General features: G+C 36.7%; 4 protein-coding genes across 8 annotated transcripts; all 4 read left to right on the top strand.

Moving 5' to 3' along the window:
- Positions 1-1,052: 1,052 nt before the first annotated feature.
- On the top strand, positions 1,053-2,255 carry LOC113689908 (expansin-A12). The gene is made up of 2 exons (XM_027207711.2): positions 1,053-1,375; positions 1,782-2,255. Exons 1-2 carry the CDS (start codon positions 1,053-1,055, stop codon positions 2,092-2,094), a joined length of 636 nt encoding a protein of 211 aa, XP_027063512.2. The 3' UTR covers positions 2,095-2,255.
- A 2,325-nt stretch (positions 2,256-4,580) lies between these two features.
- On the top strand, positions 4,581-7,601 carry LOC113690386 (pentatricopeptide repeat-containing protein At4g21705, mitochondrial). Its single transcript, XM_027208249.2, has 2 exons — positions 4,581-5,080; positions 6,040-7,601. Exons 1-2 carry the CDS (start codon positions 4,748-4,750, stop codon positions 7,267-7,269), a joined length of 1,563 nt encoding a protein of 520 aa, XP_027064050.2. The 5' UTR covers positions 4,581-4,747; the 3' UTR covers positions 7,270-7,601.
- A 292-nt stretch (positions 7,602-7,893) lies between these two features.
- On the top strand, positions 7,894-11,495 carry LOC113690389 (uncharacterized). The gene is made up of 8 exons (XM_027208254.2): positions 7,894-8,542; positions 9,103-9,148; positions 9,295-9,344; positions 9,515-9,556; positions 10,336-10,449; positions 10,667-10,745; positions 10,859-10,930; positions 11,033-11,495. The coding sequence occupies exons 1-8, from the start codon at positions 8,013-8,015 to the stop codon at positions 11,078-11,080; spliced, it is 981 nt and encodes a 326-aa protein (XP_027064055.1). The 5' UTR covers positions 7,894-8,012; the 3' UTR covers positions 11,081-11,495.
- Positions 11,496-11,643: 148 nt separating this feature from the next.
- Positions 11,644-14,505, top strand: LOC113690387 (F-box/LRR-repeat protein At3g59190-like). 5 transcript variants are annotated; one of them, XR_003448429.2, is made up of 4 exons: positions 11,644-13,329; positions 13,487-13,603; positions 13,726-14,081; positions 14,219-14,505. XR_003448429.2 is itself a non-coding variant. In XM_027208251.2 (4 exons), exons 1-3 carry the CDS (start codon positions 12,286-12,288, stop codon positions 13,999-14,001), a joined length of 1,437 nt encoding a protein of 478 aa, XP_027064052.2. In that variant the 5' UTR covers positions 11,644-12,285; the 3' UTR covers positions 14,002-14,049; positions 14,153-14,505. The 5 variants fall into 5 exon arrangements, 4 of the variants coding, with proteins under 4 accessions (XP_027064052.2, XP_027064054.2, XP_027064053.2 ...); XM_027208251.2 differs by having other exon boundaries at positions 13,726-14,049; positions 14,153-14,505; XM_027208253.2 differs by having other exon boundaries at positions 13,726-14,049; positions 14,180-14,505.
- Positions 14,506-23,224: the final 8,719 nt, after the last annotated feature.

Genomic DNA, 23,224 nt, shown 5'->3' on the forward strand with positions numbered 1-23,224 from the left:
CAAGTACACCATGAAACAGAATATGAGGACGTATGACTTTTTCATCACAGAAGCACATGCTTGTGCTTTCTTGCTCTTGATCCTGAGAATATTGAAGCACAAGTACGTACAATTCCGTACCTCAAGGGAAGTGGGATAAAACGCGCACTTCAAAAACTGTCACCATTAATGGTAGCGCGGGCACAAGTTGATTGAATAATAATCACCGACAACCGCGTCCTACCTTGGACCATATATTCAGCCTTCAGGTTGTTATATAAGCCGAGAGGCTCCGAGAAACTCAAGTAGCTATAGGATTAAGTGTCAACAAACTGCATTGCTTTGCTTGTGAAGCAGTTCTAGTTGAGAAGAACTCGTACTAAATGGAAGCCAAAAAATGTTGTGTTTTGCTCTGCCAATTTCTTTTGTTCATTAATGTCGTGCTCTTCGAGGGAATCAATGTTGAAGCCCGTGGTTGGCTTCATGCTCGTGCAACATTTTATGGAATTAATCAAGATCCCGGCACCCTTGGTAAGAAAGTTTTTGCATGGGACCAATTTATATTGCAAATGAACCATGCCATAAGGTCCATAACCTCGAAAGCACTCTTTCGTGCATACTCTCGCAAACACACGCTTGTTTCTCTTAGGTTGTTCTGCATGATTTCCTCCCTGTAACATCCTTGGAGTAAAAATCTTCCTTTTGTTTTCCAGGATAATAAATATTGAGCATATAATTAATGTTGTATACAACTCTATCATGCAAGATTAAGATTGATGCTCGTTTCTCATTTTGTTCTGAACAATGAATTAACGGACCCTTATGATGAGATCGCTCAGGAACAGAGCAGTGACTTGGTTTATGCATGTCATTCATTTTGTAGTGTTTGTTTTAACTGATTTTTCACATGCAGGTTCCATCCTCTCTTCTTTTTAATGTGTTATGCATCGTCAAGTCTGTTTCGCATAATCTTTTCTCCATCTCTTGGAGACAAACAACAGAAAAATAAGAAAACGCACACTAAGTAATGGCCAGAGATATCCAATTTCTGATGATTAAAGTTGGGTTGGATAATGTTTTTGTTAGGTGGAGCTTGCGGGTATGAGAACACATATCAGGCAGGTTTTGGTGTGTACACAACAGCTTTAAGTGGTGCACTCTTCAGAGGTGGCGAGGCATGTGGTGCTTGTTACCAAGTTATGTGCAACTCCAGGCTCGATCGGAGGTGGTGCCTTCCTCGTGCTTCCGTCACCGTCACCACCACCAACTTCTGCCCTCCAAACCACCACGGCGGCTGGTGTGATCCTCCCCGCCACCACTTTGACATGTCCATGCCTGCCTTCCTGCGGATAGCGCGACAAGGCAACGAAGGCATTGTTCCAGTTCTTTATAGAAGGTAATTACATCGCACCCTTTTTAATTACCAAATAAACTTTGATTGCCACCACAAAATGCGTGAGATCACTCCGTGCAAATCCCATTTGTCATGCAAATATTTTTGAGCATAGTGGTTTTGCACTTTTTTGCTTCTTGAATCTTAAAAAGAGTACCAATCCAACAATCCTTTTATGATTTAAAATGGTGAAACGTGTTATCAACTAAATATTTCCCTATCATTATCATTTGTTTGGATGAATCAAACTCTAACTTTGTCCACGATGCCACTTGTTTGAGGCATTCTCTTACAAAAACATTTTGTATCTATGATGCATGTTGTCGGAATTAGCATACGTACGTACATGTACCCTTGCATGTTACTAAACAATTTTTTTTTTATTTAAAATAAAATTTGGAATATTCAGGGTGTCTTGCAGGAGGAGTGGTGGAGTTCGTTTCACATTGAAGGGGCAATCAAATTTCAACATGGTGATGATTTCAAACGTGGGCGGAGGCGGTGACATCAAGAGTGTATGGATCAGGGGATCAGGAACAAGAACATGGGCGGCCATGCACAGGAATTGGGGTGCAAACTGGCAAATCAGCGTAGACGTTCGAGGCCAGACGCTTTCTTTCAGAGTCACGTTAGTCAATGGAAGAACGTTGGAGTTCTTCAACGTTGTCCCGTCATCATGGCAATTTGGACAGACTTACGCCGCTCGGAATCAGTTCATTTGACACACACACACACACACATGCTCGTCGGAGTTCTCGGAATTACTTAAAAAGAAGAAGCTAATAACGATTAATGTTTTACTGTCCAAGTGGACCTGTCGTTTTTTAGCACAGTATGTGTCCGGTTGGATTAAAACAATCTATATATATATATATATATATATATATATTTTTTTTATGCTGGGTAAGGAGAATATTGCCTAAAGGAAGTAGCCTAAAACGGCTCAAAATAAAGATTTTTTTTTTTTTTTTAATGTATACGAGTACTATTGCTCTGGAAAGAGCTTACAAAGAAATTCTGAGTGATTATTTTCCATCTACAAATGGCAGCTTCAAAGTAGTGCTTTCGTGAAACGTATGAAGTTTGGGCCTTACCAGAGGACTCATGGTTGAAGTAGCATGCTGCACCCACAAGAACTAGCCCATAAACTTTGATATCGAAAGTTCGGGCTCAGATTTGGACGACTTGTAGCGTCACTTCATGGACTCTTCCGAGTTTCGGAAAATCCGATTAAACTTAACCATAAAAAAAAAAAAAAAAAAGAAACATATCGATGTTAGTAGTATATCAATGATGAAGAATTGGACCACCGTTTCAAAATTGGACCAAACATATCGATGTTTGGTTTCATTGAGAACTCCATTGATAAGAAATTGTAGGGGTGGAAAAACAAGTTATTGAGCCAGGCAGGGAAGGAGATAATGCTCAAAGCAGTGGCTATGGCCATGCTTACCTACACAATGTCGTGCTTTAGATTACACACTAAGCTGTGTAGAGATATTAGTGCTAAAATGACAGACATTGGTGGGGGATTCATAAGGGAAGAAAAAGATGTATTGGATTGGTTGGAGGAAAATAACTGAGAAGAGAAGCAGTGGAGGAATGGGATTCAAGGACTTGCAAATGTTTAATAAAGCTCTACTGGCCAAACAAGTCTGAAAGTTGTTAACACAAGCAAACTTGTTAGTCAGTAAAGTTTTAAAAGTAAAATACTATCCCAAACAATCAATTTTCAATTGCAAAATGCCTCAGAATTCTTCATGGATTTGGCAAAGCCTATCAGCTATCAGAAAAGAAGTTCAAAATGGCATCAGGAGGAAAATAGGAAATGGTAAAGGTACTAGGATCCGGGATGACAACTAGATTCCAGATAGGCCATACGGGAAACCAACTTCTGAAAAGCCTCAGGGGTGTCAACTAAAGTATGTCTCTGATCTAATAATCAACAACCGATGGAACACAGTCCTGATCTTTAAAATTTTCAACTCACAAGATGCTGAGAGAATTCTGAGAATACCTATAAGTCTAATAGGGAAAGAAAACAGCTACTACTGGATACATTCTCATAATGGACAATACACAGCTCAATCTGGCTACAAGACTTGGATGAAGGAAAAGGAGATGGAGTGCACAAGAAGGAGGAAGGGAGCTGGACCAAGCTATGAAGAAACTATCACTCAAATCTGGAAAACACTATGGAAGCAGAAGGTAAATCAAAAAATGAAAGTGTTCATTTGGAAGTGCCTGCATGGTGGACTACCTGTAAGAGGAGAAATTCATAAAAGAATAAGACAATGCAATCCTATGTGTGCAGGATGTGACGAAAAGGAAGAGTCAATTGGACACCTTCTGATCCAGTGCACCAAAGCTAAGGAAATATGGAAGATGGCACCAGTGCAGTGAGATGGAATACAACAGCTGTCGGATTGTTTCATCAAATGGTGGCCTGCAATGATAGAAGCTCAAGAGAGCAGAGGAGGGGAGGTTCAGGTGAACCACACCATCAACATTCTATGACAGATATGGAAAGTCAGGAATGATAGAGAGTTTAACCACAAGGATAGGGAACCTCGCAAGATAATTCACAAAGCCATGAAAGAATGGATGGAGTTCGATGAGGCCAACCAAAGAAAGGTATCAAGAAAGAACACTCAGGAAACAGAAATACATCAGAGAACTGTGGAAGAGCAAGATCAAAATGAGAGCCAATCAAGTTTGATGATCAATGTCCACACTCATCAAGATAAAAGACAAGCAATAATGGGAATTGGAATCACAGAAACTGATTCCATGGGACAAATTCAAGCAAATTGGGCATTGAAGGAAAGAATGTCAGCTGATCCACTACATGACCAAGCTGCTACAGTGAGATTAGCACTAATGAATGCAGCCAACCAAGGATAGAGGAGTATCAAGATGGAACTAGATAATAGGGAGTTGGTGGAGTGCATAAAAGATGCAAGGTACAGCAATCAACTGATGGCTACTCTAATAGAAGACATCCAGTTCATAAGTAATTTGTTTCACAAGTGTTCTTTCTCTTTTGTTAATTCAGGAAAAGTAGGTAGTATTAAATTGAGTTTACATGCTCTAAACATCTTTTTAGATGAAGAATGGGTAAATCCCAATCTTAGGTGCTAGCCACCAATAATTTTTTATAGGATGGTTATCTTTTGATTGGACCTTTATCCAAATAATGTAAAATTTACGGTGAGATATAAAACTAACGTTTCGACAAAAAAAAAAAAAAAAAAAGTCATCCGTTGCTCTCTTCTCGCCGCATTTCATGAAAACCCCTAAGCGGCCTAAACTCCTAAACCCCTAGCCCCATTCCAAAGTGCAAAAAGCAACCATTGCGGGCTCCCAAATTACGCCATGCCCATAAACTTAGACCACTGTTCAATTTCCCTGTCCCATAGACAATTTCCCATTAATCCCACCATGTTTAAAAACGTAATTAAGCACTCAGATTTGTTAAAATCCAGTAATTTCCCTTCCTTCTTCAGAATAAGATTCCATTTTACCGCCATAAAAAATTCATCCAAGAGTAATAATTTATTTTCCAGAATTAGTCCTCTCAGACAATCCTCCGCTGTAGTCCCTGTCCTCGATCAATGGGTTGAAGAGGGCAGAAAGATCCAAAAGATTGAGCTTCAGAGGATTATTCATGATCTCCGAAGCCGCAGGCGTTATTCTCAGGCCCTTCAGGTATAACCATGGAATTTTTTTTTACCGCTTTTCGTAGCTTACTTTTTTTTTTTGACTTGGATCATAGAAAATTTTTTAGGTTAATTTTAGGACAAAAAAGAAATGTGGGATTTTTAATTTGGGCCATTCTGTTTCTGTTCTCAAGAGGGTTCTGCTATTGGTGCTCTATAAGCAGCAGTTGGAATTCTAGCTGCTGAAAGTTTATGAAGTAAATCGCAGTTAAATTATCTTTTTTTTTTTGAACTGTAAGGTGCAAAGAAATGGTACGAAATTAAGTACCTTTCATGAAATTAGGATTAACTATTTTGCGACTGAAAAATGTGCTTGATGGTTCCCTTAATAAATACAACATAGATAAGTTATAAGATAGGGCAGAAGAATCATGTCATACAAGCAACTAAGCTGTATAGAATTCAATTTGTAGTTTAATGACCTAGTTCGATTTTGCACGATGTTTTGGGTGAAAATAAAACTATTTGGGGGCTTAAAGATAACTCTTTTTTTTTTTTTTTTTTCTCTCAACGCTTGAAAGGAGTAATGGCATCAAATAACTGTGTGTATGATATCTGTAATGACGGGGTCTTTCCATTTTAAATTAGTTTTTTTGCCAATTGTTGGCATTTTAAATCAGTTAATGTTAGTTTTTGTATAAACAATGAGAAAAGTTGGTCATTCACTTCTCCTGCAAGTGAATAAAGGTGACAGATGAGGAACAGCTGAACATAGAGTGGTACTGGGAACTGAGCCGGCAAGATTTTCTCTAATGATGACAGTAGGACTATCTTTCTTTTTGTTTTCCCCTTAATTCTTTTATCTTAATTTTTCACTATCTTATTTCAAATTATAGTCGTGTATGTTGCCTGAATTACATATCTTTGTCTTTTCAAGATGTTTTATCTAGGTGTAGTAATTTTTCCGTGTTTGTAAAGGTTTTTGGTGGTTGATGCTTGTTTTGGCAGGTTTCTGAATGGATGAGTCATGAAAGTCGCTGGACATTTTCTCCTAGTGATTGTGCCGTGCATGTGGATCTGGTTGGCGTGGTCCAGGGATGGGATGCTGCCGAGCGTTACTTTGACAGCTTGAAAGACCAAGAAAAGAATGACAAAACATATGGCGCTCTTTTAAACTGTTATGTTCGTGAAGGACTCCTAGAGAAGTCTCTTTTACATGTGCAAAAGATGGAGGAGATCGGTTATGCTTCGTCAACTCTTGTTTACAACAATCTCATGTGCCTTTACAAACTAACCGGGCAGCTAGATAAAGTCCCTGAACTGTTGGCAGAGATGAAGAAGAATGGTGTGTCTCCTAATAACTTTAGCTATAGAATCTGCATAAACTGTTATGGGGAGAAGTCTGATCTTACTAGCTTGGAGGAGCTTTTGGAAGAGATGGAGAACCAACCTGACATTTCCATGGACTGGACCACCTATTCCATTGTGGCCAACTACTACATTAGAGATAACCAGAAGGAGAAAGCAATTGTCTTTTTAAAGAAATTGGAAGATACATTACTCAAAAATGCTGTGGGGTACAATCACTTGATTTCACTCCATGGGCAACTAGGGAATTTGGATGAGGTAACGAGACTCTGGGGTGTTCAAAAAATTGTCTGTAGAAAGCAAATCAACCGAGACTACATCACGATGCTCGGCGCTTTAGTGAAGCTTGGTGAACTTGAAAAGGCCAAAGAGCTGCTGCAGGAGTGGGAGTCTTCTTGCCACACGTATGATTTCAGAGTGCCGAACATTTTACTAATTGGGTACTGTCAGAAAGATCTAACGGAGAAGGCTGAGGACATGCTTCGCCAGATTGTGAAGAAAGGGAAAGTGCCAACTCCAAACAGTTGGGGGATTATTGCTGGAGGATATATGAATAAAGGTAACATGGAGAAGGCCTTTGAGTGCATGAAGGAAGCTCTGGCGGTACAAGAGCAAAACCCGAAATGGGATCCAAAACCTAGATTAGTTTTCAACATATTGAATTGGCTTGGCAATAGAGGAGAGCTTGAAGAGGTACAGGCTTTAGTGAGGTCGTTAAGGACAGTTGTTCCAGCAAATAGAAACCTGTATCATGCGTTAATTAAAGCAAATATTAGAGACAGGAAAGATGTTGATTGGGTTTTAGAGAGCATGAAAGCGGATGGTGTCGAGGAAGATGCAAAAGTTGAAAAGATACTTGCCATGAGATGAAGGAAGCTGGGAACTTCACATGATTCTAAGAAATTTTCGCAGTTTTGGAACATGCATTTTGCTTTACTTTCGCGGCTCTTGGAGAAGCTCATAACTTTTTTGAGATGCAGCACCTTATAAGTCAGCTGCTGAAGGATACAAGTCTGGTGTGGCTTTTCATAGGCAGGCTTACCAGGTTTGAAATAGACATGTACGGCTAAGGGATGCAGTGGATTTCGGGCCTCAATAATTGTGGAATGCAATGTAGACAATAAACAGCAAATGTGTAGAATTAGTGCAACAAATGTATACACTTGAACAATAAATGTAAATCAGCAAAAACTGTTAGTACTTGTTTTTGAATTAATTACCAGCTTTTGAATTGAAATAAAGTTGCCATGAAATACTTGTACAGGCTTCCCATCCCGCCGCAATTCAGCAAGGGAATTGGGTATAATGACCTAGGATTTGGTTGCTGTAATATACTGTACTAAATTGATCCTGACTTTAACCTTAAAATTCAGCAATACTAAAAGGGGCAAGCAAGAAATATTTATTGAGATGCGCGTGGCAGTAATATATCATTTGGAAAAATTGCCAACAGAACCCCAAAAAAAAAAAAAAGGACCTATAATAAGGAAAAAGAGAAAGAGAAAAGAAAAATGAATAAGCAGAGAGCTATATAAGGGAGTACGCTCCGCCAAATTCCAGAAGGCACCCGATAATCTCCCGTTCTTTCGCGGTTGTAGACCCGAGCTGAGAAGATGGGGAAAGACCGAAGCAAAGCTCCGGAAGACGAAAACGGAGCACCGGTTAACAAAGGCCGCGACTGTACGTCCGAATCCGGACCGGGGTCTAGGTCCGAGTCCGATGAAGGGTCCAAAAAGTCCGAAAGAAGCAGACATAGCAAGAGAGACCGAAGCAACAGGAAGAGAAGCCGAAGCTCAAGTAGAAAAGCGGGAGATGATGAAGACGATAGTTACACGTCACCATCTGAGTCGGAGTCCGACTCGGATTCGTATTCTGATACGGAGTCGGGAAGCTCCGAGGACTATTCGGAGTCGGAGGACGAGCGGAGGCGAAGGAAAAGGAGAGAGAGGAAGAAGAGGGAGGAGAAGGAGCGGAGGCGGAGGAAGGAGAAGGAGAAGAAGAGGAGAAGAAAAGAGAAAGAAGAGAAAAGAAGAAGAAAGAAGAAAGAGGAGGAGAAGAAGAAGAAGAAGAGCGATAAAGGCAAAACAGGAGCCGTCACAAATTTATGGGGCAAATATGGGATTATCAGAGAAACTGATATGTGGTAGGCTCATTCAACTTCCATTTCTCTATTTTGTGTTATTATTGCTGAAGAATTAGGGTTAGCATTTATCGCGTAAATGTTGGAGCTTAATGCTTGCGGTAAAATTCGTTCTTTTATTGGGTTTTCAGTAGCTTGACTTACAATGGCAGAGAGCTTTTTATTTTGCTATTTAATTGTGGATTCATATATGTTCTTGAGCTTGACTAGCATTTTATTAGAATGATGGCGCACAGCTTGGTATAATAGTTTAGAGAATGGCATTTTGGGTAGGGAACGACTGTGGCATATTAGGCTGTTTGGATTCTGAAGATACCATGTATGCATCACTCCTGTAGTCTGAACAGTCTCCGATATGCTAGGTGGTTGATCAATCTTGATTCTTGATTGAGACATCACCTGGTGACTTGCTTTTGTTGCTAGATAATGATGACTCCTCTTAGGGGAATATGCTTTTAGTCATTCTCAGAGAACAATTGTGTTCATTTTCCTTCCACTTTGTGCCTGTTAACACAGGTGTTGCTTGCTAATTTATCAGTTATTTGGATGCCTTTTTCTTGCAGGAATAAGCGACCTGAGTTCACTGCATGGTTAGCAGAAGTGAAGAAGGTTTTCCTGTTATCTTGATTTTATTTTGAATAAAATATGTGCCTTATGTACATGGTTGAGTTGTGATTTAGGACATTCAACTATAGTTAAACAATTTTCAATTGTCAGTTCTGAGTGATTATGCTGATATGCCTTTGGTTTTATAGGTGAATCTGGAAAGTCTTCCAAATTGGGAGGAGAAGCAAATGTTTAAAGAGTGAGTGCCCAATATGTTCTCGAACAGTTAATGTATACAAGTTTGTTCACTATATGCATCATAGGGTATAGCTGTATTCTTATGTAAATTGTTTATCTTTTCATCTATTTTCCTACCAAGCAAGTTACCAATGTAATCTTCGTGAAGATTCTAACAAATTGTGTCTGCAGATTCATGGAAGATCACAATACTGCTACATTCCCTTCTAAAAAGTAAGGGTCTACAGCATTCTCAATTATCTTTTTTCCTTTCTAGTGATATAGAGTTACATTGTGCTTTGGGTCAGGGATTAGATTGCTTTAGATGTGCTTGTTCTAGGGTGCATTGATGGATTTTGATACTTCTTAGTACAGGACATTCTCTAGTTAGATAACCATGAAACTTTGGTTGCAGGCAAAGTAGAGTTTCCTTTGACAGCTTTTCCCTTACAAGCCAAAGTTGGATACCAATGAACTTGAATTTCTAATTCATATATAGATTGATAAATAATTATTGAGGGCAATGCTTGAGCAATTTAGTTTTGAGACTATTCATCTGTGTCTTAGAAGGTGACAGCTTAGATAAAAATGTACAGGTAGCCCAGTGCATAGAATTGTTGAGAACTGGAGTTTACTTGTGCAATTTCCCTGTTTGAGTTCCTCAACTAGACACATTTATTTTTGCTCATTTAACTTTTTTATGTTAGTTTGTCACTTATTTTCGATTTATACAAAGAGGGAAGAAGTTTAGTCTTCACGTTCCCTACCCATATCTTGATTCGCAATGCACTGTTGTACATTTCTAATATGTTTGTGTGCAAATGAAAACTTTGTTCTGCAGTTGCAGGCCTGATTTCACTTATAAATGGGCTGCTGCTTTCATTTCCTTCTGAACATTTTTCCTTTTTATTTCTGTACTACCTTAAAAGTTTAATGTTTGATAATTTAGCAGCCATTAAGTATGTGATCTCTCTGTTGATAACTTTTTCTTTTAACATTACTTATTGATGCAGGTATTACAATCTCGATGCTTATCACAGACGCCAGATGGAAAAGGAAATAAAGAGAGGTTCCAAGAAAGTCCGGGTGACAGAACGTACTGTATTTAATGATGAAGAACAGCGCAGGTATAGTTTCGATTGATGAGTTTGTTCCGACTGTTAATTGCTATTCCTGTAGTCATCAATTTGGTTGTCAAATTTCTGCTATTTGATGATTAGATTCATTAGGTGCAATCAATTAAATAATGAGATTCACTAAGCGTGATCAGCAGAGTTTGTTTCCAATTGGACCACCTCTTCAGGTCTAACGTAAAGTATTTTACAAGCGTATCATAAATTACAGGTTAGAAATGCTGCAAGAACGTGAAAGACAGAAGGAAGGACAGGTTGAAGCGTTGAAGCGCTCGATGCAAAGTGGAATGGTATGTTCGTTTGATAAATCAAGAATATCGTCCTGCTATTATATTTCAATTGTGTGCGGTATGTTGATATTCTTCTGGGCACTTTGTTAATATTCTTTCATGCTGATGCCTAGGCACAAGCGATGAAAGAGCAGGCTCAACTCAAGGAAGAGATGGCATACCAATACAAGATTGGCAACTTTGAGGTGAAGAAAATTATGCTTATATGCGACTGTCAATTGACTAGAAAGTTGACTCTTTTTCCGCTTTGGCATTAATAACTCCGCTTATCTACTCTTGTAATTTAGGCTGCAGCTGCGATCCAAAGAAGGCTTGACCCAGATGTTGCAATGTAATTAGGCCTTTGAAAGTTTGTCAATTGACTTAAATTTGCCAGTTGCGAAGTTTACGTGACGGAATTTGGGATGCTGAGAGCTTTCAGAAAGTCCCCGTTATCTCTTTGGCAGAGCGGGAGATGCAGAAATGCTAATGATCTGAACTTTTCCCAAGTGCAACCTGATACGCGGATCCATCCTCTAGAATTATAAAAGTGAGAGAGAGCCACAGCAAATTTATTTTATCTGTGATCAGAAGAAGGGTGATGTACTATTACTCTGTTCTGCCTACTTCGTGGGCACGCACTTGCTGCTGTGACAGCAGATTGTGGCAATAATTTGATGTTCAGAATAGTTAGGACTGATGACGACGACACACCTCCCTCTGTGTCCAGATTGGTTGAGAAGCAATTTTATTGCGTTAGTTATCGCGCTAGTCACGTAACATTATTATTATTGTTATTATAAGCTTACAATTTTAGTAGGACCGAAGAATTGAAGAACGGACGAAGGCAAAATAAGTCCACCCAAAGTCGAAAGTCGCATCTCCCCATGTTTTATCGCCATTTGCCCGCAAACCTCCGTAGGCCCGTTTCATTGATTGAGCTGTAAATTGCAAATAGAAGATGTGATAACACGCATCGGGTCGATGCGCACCTTTTAGATAAAGGGGACTTCTTTTGCTTTTAACTACTGTAGTACGTGTTAACTGAGATTTTGGGGGAGAAGCACAGTCGTGAGGTACAATTCCTTGTCGTCAAAAATCGCAGAGGAGAAAGATCCATCACATCCGATTCCATCTCACAATCACCACCACGGTCCGGTCCAACCAGGCATGTATCTGGGTGGGGCGGGCACCTCCCAATCACAGCCAGCGTACCTGCGATTGCGAAAGCCTTTCGCCAGGATCTTTAGTGCTCCATTCCATTGTACTGACGAGATATCCAGACCTTAAAGAATCAATTCATTTAATGTTAGATGTCAAAGAAGAGTAAAATTCTACTCCACAAAGCAATAGAAATACAAGGCGAATATAGCAGAGCCCATAGAATGAATGTGACAGAAAAGTGGTGCGGCCTCCTCCTTCTCCATTTCCAAAACCCCCTTTCTTCCTTCGCCCACAATTTAGGAGCCAGGCAGCGCTTAGTGAAATGGTAATCTGGAAAGAGAGATATTAGTCAACTCCCTTAAACCCTCCTGTTTACAAACTGCTCAATTACCAATTTATGGTTAAAAACATCTTGCGGCTGCCTTTTTGGCAAATCAAGTCGGGCTTCGCGAGTCCCTCTGCTGCCGAAAATTCAGAGCCGAAACGCCAAAAGCTGTCAAATGAATCAACAACAGAGCCCGCAATTGATATGATCAGCGATTTACCAGAACTGGTACTGTTTCACATCCTCTCTTTCCTTCCCACAAATGACGCTGTTGCAACCAGCATTTTATCAACAAAATGGCGGTTTCTGTGGGCTAAGATGACCATTTTCAATTTTGATGACGGGTTATTTCCAGCGGGTGGTTCTGGCCCTTCTGGGCGTCGGAATCGTCGACTAGATGCTGGAAAAAGAGAAACTTTTGTAAATTTTGTTGACAGGGTTTTCCTAGTTACTGCGGCTACATTCATGAAGAAACTCAGTCTCAAGTGCGGTAAACGTTGTGGTCAAAACCATATTAACAATTGGATCAGGACTGCAATTGGCCGCGGCGTTGAAGATCTTGATTTGACCACTTATGGCCATGGTCTAGATTATCGGCTGCCTGGCAGTAGTCTTTTCATTTGCAAGACTCTAGTGGCTCTCAACCTCTCTGGTGATGTCGTGATCAATGAAACTAGCTCCGGTAGTTTTCCAAACCTCAAAATTCTTTACCTCACTTCCGTTAAGTATCAAAGTGATGATTCTGTCCGTAAGTTCATATCTAGCTGTTTGGTGCTTGAACAGTTGACTGTTGTAAGAGACAGAGAGGATAATGTGGTCACTTTTACTATATCTGCACCCACACTGAAGCATCTTACCATAGACTTTCGATCCTGTTCTGATGATTCTGACCGCGCACTCAAGATAAATGCCCCTGCTCTTCAGTGTCTCAATTTGTTTGATGATCTATCTATAAACTTCATGGTAGAAGACTTAACCTCCTTAGTTGAAGCAAAGGTCGATGTTTTCAATAAGAAAATGCTGATGTACAATGAGGGTTACAGGGATTCTGTGATTGGATTTCTCATGTCACTGCACAATGCAAAAATTCTTTGCCTGCGGTATCATTCAGTTGAGGTCAGTTGCTCCTATGCTGATCCAATATGGAGTAGCAAATGAATCGGTTGACCCTTGATAGTAGAAGTCCATGCATTGACTATCCCCCTCTGTTGTTTTTAGTTGATGGCCAAGTTACTTTATGAAAAAAAAGTGATTTTTACTTTTTCGTCTCCAGGTTCTTAGTTATTACTGGATATCTACAAGGTTTCAGAATTTAATACGATTGGTTTTGCAAAGTCGTTACTGCGACTGGATTGCACTAGAAGATTTGCTTCAACAAGCGGAAAATTTGGTATGTGCCTTGGTAATACTACTTTGCAGAAGATTTGTTTCGAACTAATTCTCACCCTTTAGTGGAAAGTGGGGAAGGGTGTGTATAAATTGTACTTAAATATCTGTCTTTGTGAAAACCAGGAGACTTTTCATGTGAACGCTCGTTTCATCCACTGGAGGGAACCTGAACAGGTGCCTAAATGTGTGTCATCAACCCTCACAAGAATTTTTCTTGGCAGCTTTGGATGTGTGAAATATGAAAGGACAATGGTGAAATATTTCTTAAACAATGCCAAAGTCTTGAAATCAATGGAGCTACTTACTTATAATGTGGATGAGTTGAAGAAAGAAAATACACTTCAGAAGATACTGAGGTTCCAGAGAGCATCTCAGGCATGTCAAATTAAATTGTCTTGAGAATTGGATGACATGGATGGAGAAAGTCGTTTTGGGAATGTTCATCGAGTAAGATGTCCATGACAACTTGGCTATTTTCTGTGAGATGCTTCAAATTTCACTCTTTTATGATGTACTGAAGTTAAAATCTAACTTTTTAATTGCTTGGCAGTCAATAATTTTGTCTGCCGGATGGCAGGTGATGTTGCTAAGTTCTGAGTATTGTTTTCTTGAGCAGTGCCAGAGTCTTGGGATCTCAATGGAGATGCGTAGTCGTGATGCTAGTGATTTAGAGAAATACTACAGGACAGTTCAAAAGATACTGAGGTTTCCGGGAACATCTCAGGCATGTGAATTTCAATTTTCTTGAGATTTTGCCAATTGGGATAGAATGCAAGGAGAGATTTATTATGCCATGGATGAGCAAAATCTCTATGACAACCTAGTTGTTTCTGTGGGGTACTTCAAATTCTACTCTTCAAGTGTTCACTTATCTGGAAATACTATGGATGGACTATTTTGTTATTCTTCATTTCTATTGCTCGATGGCAAGTGATTTTGCTAAGACTTTTTTTTTTTTTTTTTTTTTAACGGATTTTGCTAAGTCCTGTTGTTTGCATGCTGTTGTTTATTACTAATACAACCTTATAATATCCAAAATGTAAATGATATGCCCATAAAGATGGTTATGGATAATGGTCAACACTGGAAATGTGGAACTAGATGCGTGTCCCTGGCCAGGCATAGTTCTTGGTTTAAACCTTGAATTTGTTAGACTACCTAGTTCCGTACTTGGTTCCAATTGCAGCACAGCCCTCGAGTTCACCTTTGAGTTTGCTAGTGAGAGGTCGAATTGTAAGGTGATGCTTTACTATTTTTGTGGCAACAACACCCGGAATTTTGTAATTAGAGTTTTTCTTCTTAATGTATAAATGAAGTTAAGGCTGAAGAGTTTTTCTACATTTTTGTCCTGAAATTTCCAGAGACTAAATTGGTTGCAGGGAAGCTCGGATGGTAGTAATTTTTTTTCGTTTTTGGTAGAAGAGGGAAATTTATATGCTGTTACTTTAGTCTTACATCTGTTATAAAGGAAAGCAACTTTGACCACATTCTGTGCGGGGGACAATGCAAGATAGGAGATTCTATGGGCATTGAAGGATTTGCCTCGAATGAACGAAAATATTGAGATCCCAATTTACAAGGGGATCTGATAAAGAAGGAAGATTGATTAATCGACATAGAGCGAGTTCACGATCACTTGATTGATTTCTATCTAGCTAAACTAGGTTTTGGAACCCTTTTAGACTTAACGGTGCGTTTGATAAAATTAAAGTATGAAAACCAAAATTTCTAACCAACAATGCAAGATAGGTATGGACATTGAAGGATTTGCCTCAAATGAACAAAAATATTGAGATCCCAATTTACAAGGGGATGTGATGAAGAAGAGAGCTTGATAATCGATATAGAGAGAATTCATGGTCACTTGATTGATTTCTAACTAGTTAAACTAGGTTTTGGGACTTTTTTAGATTTAGGGTGCATTTGATAAAATTAAAGTATGAAAACTGAAATTTGAAATATGAAATCTGAAGCCGTTAAGTTACTGAATTGTTAAGTATTAAATCCGATATATTTGAGTGTATATTATATTAAATAATAAGTGATTAACTTACTATTTATTTTTTTGGAATAAGTTTTACCTAGAAAATTCAGTACCACTTAATTAATTCAGATGTTATATTTTTTGTTATTAAACGTGTATGAACATGTTATGATATGAATCCATTAAATTTAAGTATTAAATTAAATTATCAAACGGCCTTAGTTTGGATGGAAGGGTTTGAAAACAAAAGAAGAGAAAGGAATGGAAAAGTTAAGAATTCCCCCGTTTGGGAGTGTTAAAGTGGAAGGAAAAGTAAAGAAACGGAAAACGTGGAGGGACGAACTGTTAAAGAAGAGATTCTGCCGAAACATGGAGAGAAATGGAAGGAAACATGAGGCTAAGCTTCTAAACTTTTTGAGAATGCCAAACCTATCCAAAAAATTTGAACGAACAAAATACTAATATCCAATGAGCAAGTTTTATCTATGTATAAATTTTTTTACACCATCAGATTTAGATCGTGCTATATAACATAACATGAAATTAAATTTGATATTTAAAACATTTGCATTTGGTATATATCCATAACTGCTAACATAAAAAGATCACTATACTGTCGGCGTCAGTGCATAAAAAGTTAATTCATATTCAATATATCTAAAATCATTCCATTTTTTTTTTTAAACTCCCAAACAATTTGACACAAGCCAAGATTAGGCACATCAGCACAAAGGTATAAAAGAATTTTAATCTTTTTGACAAAACAGCATATTTTGTTGGTAGGAAAAAAAGAATATGACGGCCAAGTTGCTCATCGTATCAAACCCATGGTAAACTTCCCCTTGTTGGAGACCTTCTGACGTCTTGGGCCTGATTCTTCCGTAAGAACCGAATCCGAATTGCCTGATTTAGATGTTTCCAAGTTGTGCTGCAACTGCAATAATACCAAATGTTCGAAACTATTATTGGAAGGAACTCAATAGGAGTTATAGTCCTACTGCACTTGGTGTCTCCTTTAAAAGATGACAATCCAGCTTTTGCAATTTTTATCTTCAACATCTGTAAGTCTTGAAATTAAAGTTCCAAGAATAATACACAGTGATAACTGATAAATTCCAGTTCCTACTTGTTTTCCAGCATCTCTGTCCATATACAAGAGTGTTGGAAGTTTGAAGCCTCCTCCTATTGGACCAAATTTTTTTCCCTCATTTTTAACCTTCCATGTAACCGAAAACCCAATTTCTGAGACTCAAGAGCCCAATGAGCTAATCTCGCTGCAGAAAATTTTAATACGTTCGTGAGATCTGCAACTTCCCTGACTTGTAGAACCAGCTGACCGAAAATGCTGTACCAACACCTTCTCTGCAAATTGCAACAAGAAGATGGAACATGCACAATGGTCATCAATAGGAAATACGACTGCGCAGGATAGTTGAAACTGATACAAACCAATAGAAACCCCCACTTTTTATATGGACAGATATAAGGTGCAGCTCATGAAGATCTCAAGAAAATGCGATTTCACACATCTCAGATCCTCTGGAGAGTTTAGATATCTTCTGCAGTATACAAAATTTTGCTTCAAAGTCAGTTTCTTTTGTTCCCACATGACATGAGCAGTATGATGCAATTCTAATGCTTCTAGGACTCTACCACTCTTTAGAAGGTACTCTAGCATAGCAAGCTCATCATCTGTCCCCAAGAAACTGTCAATTGAAATTGCTATGAGGGATGACAGCAAACATCTTGGAACAACCTTCGGGTCAACACTTCCATGAAGTGTTAACAAGCTCAATATAGGACTCAGAATCCTATTGGCATACTCCAACAACCAGAAAACACACAACAGTGAAAGAGAGAACTAATTCAATACCAGTAGAAAGCATAAGAATATTTTACATCAAACTTGTAATCTTGCTTTCAAAATTCCAAGAATAAATTGTTATCTTAAAAGATCACTTGTGTACATGTTTATCTGTAATGTAAATATTGTCAATCTGTTCATTCCTATTTTCCATTATGTGTACGGATGATCAACCAATTGCATGCAGTCTAGGTTGTGAAGGAGGCACCAAACTGACCTTTACAAATTTCAGAACCTCTAAGTGATTTGAACTCACTAGGAAATATGGCAGCAGATGATGCCATAAAGAACAGCAAGTGCCGAGACTTAACTGACTTTGTTGCTGAAAGTTGTTCTTCCAGACTAGACGCCAGTAATGACAATTCTTGGATGAGATAAAGGTGAACTACTGTTGTAATATGTATTTAAATTTAGACTGCTTTAATCAAGTACAGGAAATGGCCAACTTACCGATGATGTATGACCTGATAAAGAGAGAAATTTCACATTGCAGAACGCTTCAAAACTCTTAACCACTACCTTAGGATAACGGAATACATTGTTCCAACGTCTCAAACCAACAGAGACACCAAGATCAATTTTTGCTTCAACCAAGGATCCAATGTCTGTTACCAAGAGACACTCAGACACATGATCCTTTACATCCTGGCACTCAAAGTGGAGGGGCACCAATATCAAGCAGTCTCTCAGGAGCAATCGCGTAATTATGATCAAGCTAATATATTTTCAGACGTTTTAGTTTAGGTGCCGTTATACCAAACGTTGTCACCTTATCCGTCTCATCCCTCATGACTAACAAATTTTCAAGCACCAAACAGCTAGAAATTAGTTTCCTAACAGATACGTCATTTAGACTTCTAACACGATCAAGATGTGGAGTTTTTAGACTAGGAAAACAAACCAAGGAGCACATAGGAACATTTATCATGATACTGCTGGACAACTTATAGAGTGTTTTGCAATTAAAAACACACCGTGGTATATCAATTCTTGGACCGAGGGTAGAGCCCAGATAAATTTGTTAAACATTGCGGGCATTTGCCATCAGAACCCATGATTCAACATTAGATGATCTAGTGTTTGACCCACATTGTAGACTGAACTTATGAATGCATCTTGAATTATTCTGCAGCAAAACCCTGTAAACAAATTCATCTGTTTTTGGGTACCTTCACTTTCGCTCATGCAACTCAAAGGACATTAGTCCAAAGCAATTCCCATCTTCTTGATGAATACCGGTTGCTCAATTCCCATCTTCATGATGAATACCAGTTGCTCACAATGATGATAATCCTAGTTGTAAGGATTTGCTCAAAATTATTATGATTACATGCATTTTTGGTTTTCCTACAAAGTTGTAATAATGCAAGTGTAGAATAGTTATACGGTCATCGTAATGATTTAATTTATGCGATTGCTAACCAGCATGGTCAAGGAATAGCAAATTAGAATGCCTTTCTTTTCCCCTCACGTTAGAAGCTTCTTTGTAAGTTTTATTAGTTTAAATGTCACAAGGGAAATTGGGAGAAAAAGATATAAAAGTGATTTTTTTATATTGAAGAAGTGATACTAAAATTTGTATCAAGAATAAAGGCATTTCTATTTTAGAAATAAAGTTCAAAAGATCTTTTACTTCTATGTTCTTGGTTTAAAATCACCTTGGCGTACCCGTTTATAGATCTAGTACCAAGTTGGAACCTAGAAAAGGAGCTTATTGCCACAATAATCTTTTTTTAAAAAAAAAATATTTTCAAACTAATATAGTTCCAAAATTTATTTCCTAGTTAATTTATTCGTTGCTATGTGGATTTCAAATTTGGAAATCTAATCATGCTTAAGCTTTTTCTCTTATCTTCTTTCTTTTTTTGGGAGATACAATCTCTATTAAAAATGTTAATAACTACTCTTGCTAATTCACATTAGATGAATCCGCAATTATTTTTACTAGTTCAAATCTTAGTAATTGTCTACAATCTGTAAAGTAAATAAAAACTCTTCTCTATTTATTATAGATTGTCTACTTCGTGAAAATTCTTAATATATTTGAAAATTTCTTAAATAGTCATAATAACTAAAAAAATTCTTGCCATATAGATAAACTGAAATCTTTGGAGATCTGTTTTACTAATTCATGATGTTTCACTCTTAGAATGCACAATGAAAACTCTTCCAAATGTCAACTATTAACTTATGTTGGTGTTAAATCTGGTACTAATCATGACTTAGATTCTCTATAATAGGTCAAACAATGACAAGAAAAATTTTCTTGTCATTTTTCTTTTCCTTTAAAATGGAATTTTGTAGTTCACATTAAATTATGGTCATTATCTTGAAATACTTACTACTGTGTCACCCAAACTTCTTGAAGTGTATAAAGTCAATAGTTCATCATCTTTTTGACAAAAAAAAATAGTTGATCATTTATGTTATTGCATATAACAACAAATAAAGAAAGAAACTTGTGATATAACAATCAAGAATATTGTTAAGAAGGAACAGTGGCAGCCAAAAAACAAAAGCAAATTGTTAGAAGATAGGATATATGTGTAACATGATTTTGCTATTTGGTTTCATAAGAGTACACAATAGTGGATATGGTATTATTGTTTTCATGAAAGGGTAAATTTTTCTACAAAATTATTGCAATTCAAGCGATAATTGATAATTTTAAAGCATTAATTAATATGGATTTATTTTCCTTTCTTGGTTTGGCTATAGCGTTCCTATAAAGCATCAAATAGAAAAAAACATATAACATATAATTATAAGTGATTCTTTTCTTTTGATGGGGAGCCCACATGGCAATAAATGGATTAACAAGAGAATAAAAAGTGGAAGAGTATTATTTTGGAATTATTTTCTAAGAAGTAGATTACTTTGGCCAAAAACTCCTTAGAAAAGCCCAAAACATAGTAACTACCTATTACATGTAACTATTTTACTAATGCTCAACTTTTACACATTCTAAAAAGTTAGAAGCATTTTAAAATATGGAAGATTTTTGTAAGTAAAAATCCAAGCCAACAAATTACTTGGATTTGTTTTTGTTAACAAGAAGAATGATCGATCGTTAACGGTAGTTACGCTACATAATAAAAAACGTGAATTAGACATTTTTTATTATGACATTACTCAAAAGAAAAATAAGATAATCATTTTTGAAGATTGACATAAGGCACTAATCCAGCCACATAAATTTTCCTTGCTCCTCAGTTTCTCACTGGACGTGTAAATTTTGTTGAAAGCACCATAACTTCAACCAAAAACTCCCATGATCCTTAAATAACTACCTTTTGTGTAGCTAAAACTCACCTGCCTGCATGCTAATGAGCGATTCATCAATCAATCGTTCACAAACAGTAGTACTACATTAAATAATAAACCCAATCTTAAAGTTTACATTAAAATTCTTTTACAAACAAGAGAAATATAGATGAAGAACACAGGAGTTCAAAAGGAAGATAAAACACCAAAGAAGGGAGTTAGGTGGGGAATATTAATGAAGATACACACGTCAAATTAAAAATGTTCTTGAGAATTGGATGAAATGGAGGGAAAAAGTGATTTTGGCAATGTTCATCGACTAAAATACCCACGACAACTTGGCTATTTTCTGTGAGATGCTTCAAATTTCACTCTTTTATGATGTCCTAAAGTTAAAATATAATTCTTAAACTGCTTGGCTATCATTTAATTTCGTCGATCTGCTAAATGGCAGGTGATGTTGCTAAGCTCACATTGTTGTTTTCTTGAGCAATGGCAGAATCCCGGAATCAATGGAGGTAGGTAGTCGTAATGCTGATGATTTGGAGAAAAACTACAGGACGATCATGTCAGCTTGAATTTTCTTGAGATTTTGGCAGTGTGAGGAGAGTCATTTTGCCATGAATAGTTGAGTGACTGTGTGTGACAACCTAGTTGTTTCTTTAGGGTGCTTTAGATTTCACTCTTCCAAGTGATAAGTACATTAACTAGAAATACTACTATGGTTGGAGTCTTTTGTTATTCTCCGTTTCTGTTACTAACTAGTGTTTTCACCCGTGCTATGCACGGGTTTATATTTCAAATCAAAATAATATTGTATATATATATTATGGTATAGAATAATAAATATATATATACTAAAAATTTTAAAAAAGTGATGCTTAATATTTTGAAAAAAAATCTAATCTCTAATGTTTTACATGATAAAAGAATTGTTAGCACATTTAAAGAGATGGTTAGGTTGGGTGGTAAGGTGAGAAGAGTTTTTTTTTTTAAAAGTCAATTTATCAATATCCAATAAAACATATTATATTATACCCATATATCAATACTTATAATATAAAAAAATAAATTATAACCAATTTATTTTCTTCCAATTTTAGAAAAAAAATCTTTCTCCTATTTTGTGCCCCTATAATTATTGACTGCATTTAGATTAGCATTTTTCATAAACTTTAACGTATATTTAAAAAAAAATCTCCATAATATGTGTTTTTAGAATTTTCAAAATTATTAAAAATCACCATCATTTCCCTCTTCTCTTACCCGCCACCTAGTCATCAGATGCATCCTACGACTTTCATATCTTCTATCATGGTACCACTCTCTCTATTTTTTTTTTCATTTCTGTCATATCTCTGCAATTCCCTTTCTTCTTTTCTCTCTTCTTTGCTCATCCTTGTAACCCATATTTCTTCTTCAACATTTCTTGCCACTTTTCAACTTCTTAACATTTTCTTCCCTCCATCCTCCCCCTATACCTAACCTCTAAATTCATATCCCTGCAACCCAATATATTTAACTTTACCTATCATAATGAAAATCTAAAATTGAAAATTGATTACAATTGTTGCAATTATTAGTATCTAAAAATGGAAATGAAAATTTGATAATATCTATAATATCCTCAAGTACTACAATCAATATATATATTTAACATAGCAAATACATATTTACATATGAAGACAGCAATAAGAATACATAAATAATTAATGGTACCAAAAGTTATCCTTAGTGTTTTGGTTTTGCACTCTTATTCAAATCTAATGTCAAATTTGGGCCAGATATATACAAATTAAGTAGTATTTTAGGGTTGAATGTTCTATATCTTTCTTTTAAACTATAATGTTATTTTTTAAAAAAATTTTGGTAGAAGTGATGTTGTTATTATCATTATTTTTTTTTTATCAAAAATGAATATTTTAAAAAAATCACGTTAAAAGGCTAGTAGTACTTTATTTTTTATTTAATGATTTCATAATTTGGATTTCATGAATGGTACCATTCTTGATTTTTTAAATCCACAACATTATTTCATGAATATTTTATTTATTTAATTTTGCCCTTTTACTTAGGATTACTAAGTTAAAAGATAAAATATTGTCATTTACTTTTTTACTTTGACTAAGTTTGGCAATACTTTCTTTTTGTTTACCCTCCCACTAATAAATTTCAAACCAAATTCCTATATAAGTGGAGTCACTACTTTTTTAAATTAGAAAGGCATGAAAGCCACTTCCTACTTAAGAAAATATTATTTGCACTTCATTTTTTATTATTTGCAATTCCACTACTTGTTTTATCATTTAGTCTAATTAATGAAAATTATATAACCAAAATGATTATTGAAGTGTGAATAACAAAAATGGAGTGTAAATAATCTTACTTATTTAAATTAATAAGAAAGCATGAAAAGATGTTATATTTGTTATCTCTTCTTATGGTCTTATAGAAGTTTTAATTGTTGTAGAATCATAAATAACGTAAGGCAATCGGAAACGTGATGGGTT

Source organism: Coffea arabica, chromosome 5c (genome assembly GCF_036785885.1).
Source record: "Coffea arabica cultivar ET-39 chromosome 5c, Coffea Arabica ET-39 HiFi, whole genome shotgun sequence".
NCBI lineage: Eukaryota > Viridiplantae > Streptophyta > Magnoliopsida > Gentianales > Rubiaceae > Coffea > Coffea arabica.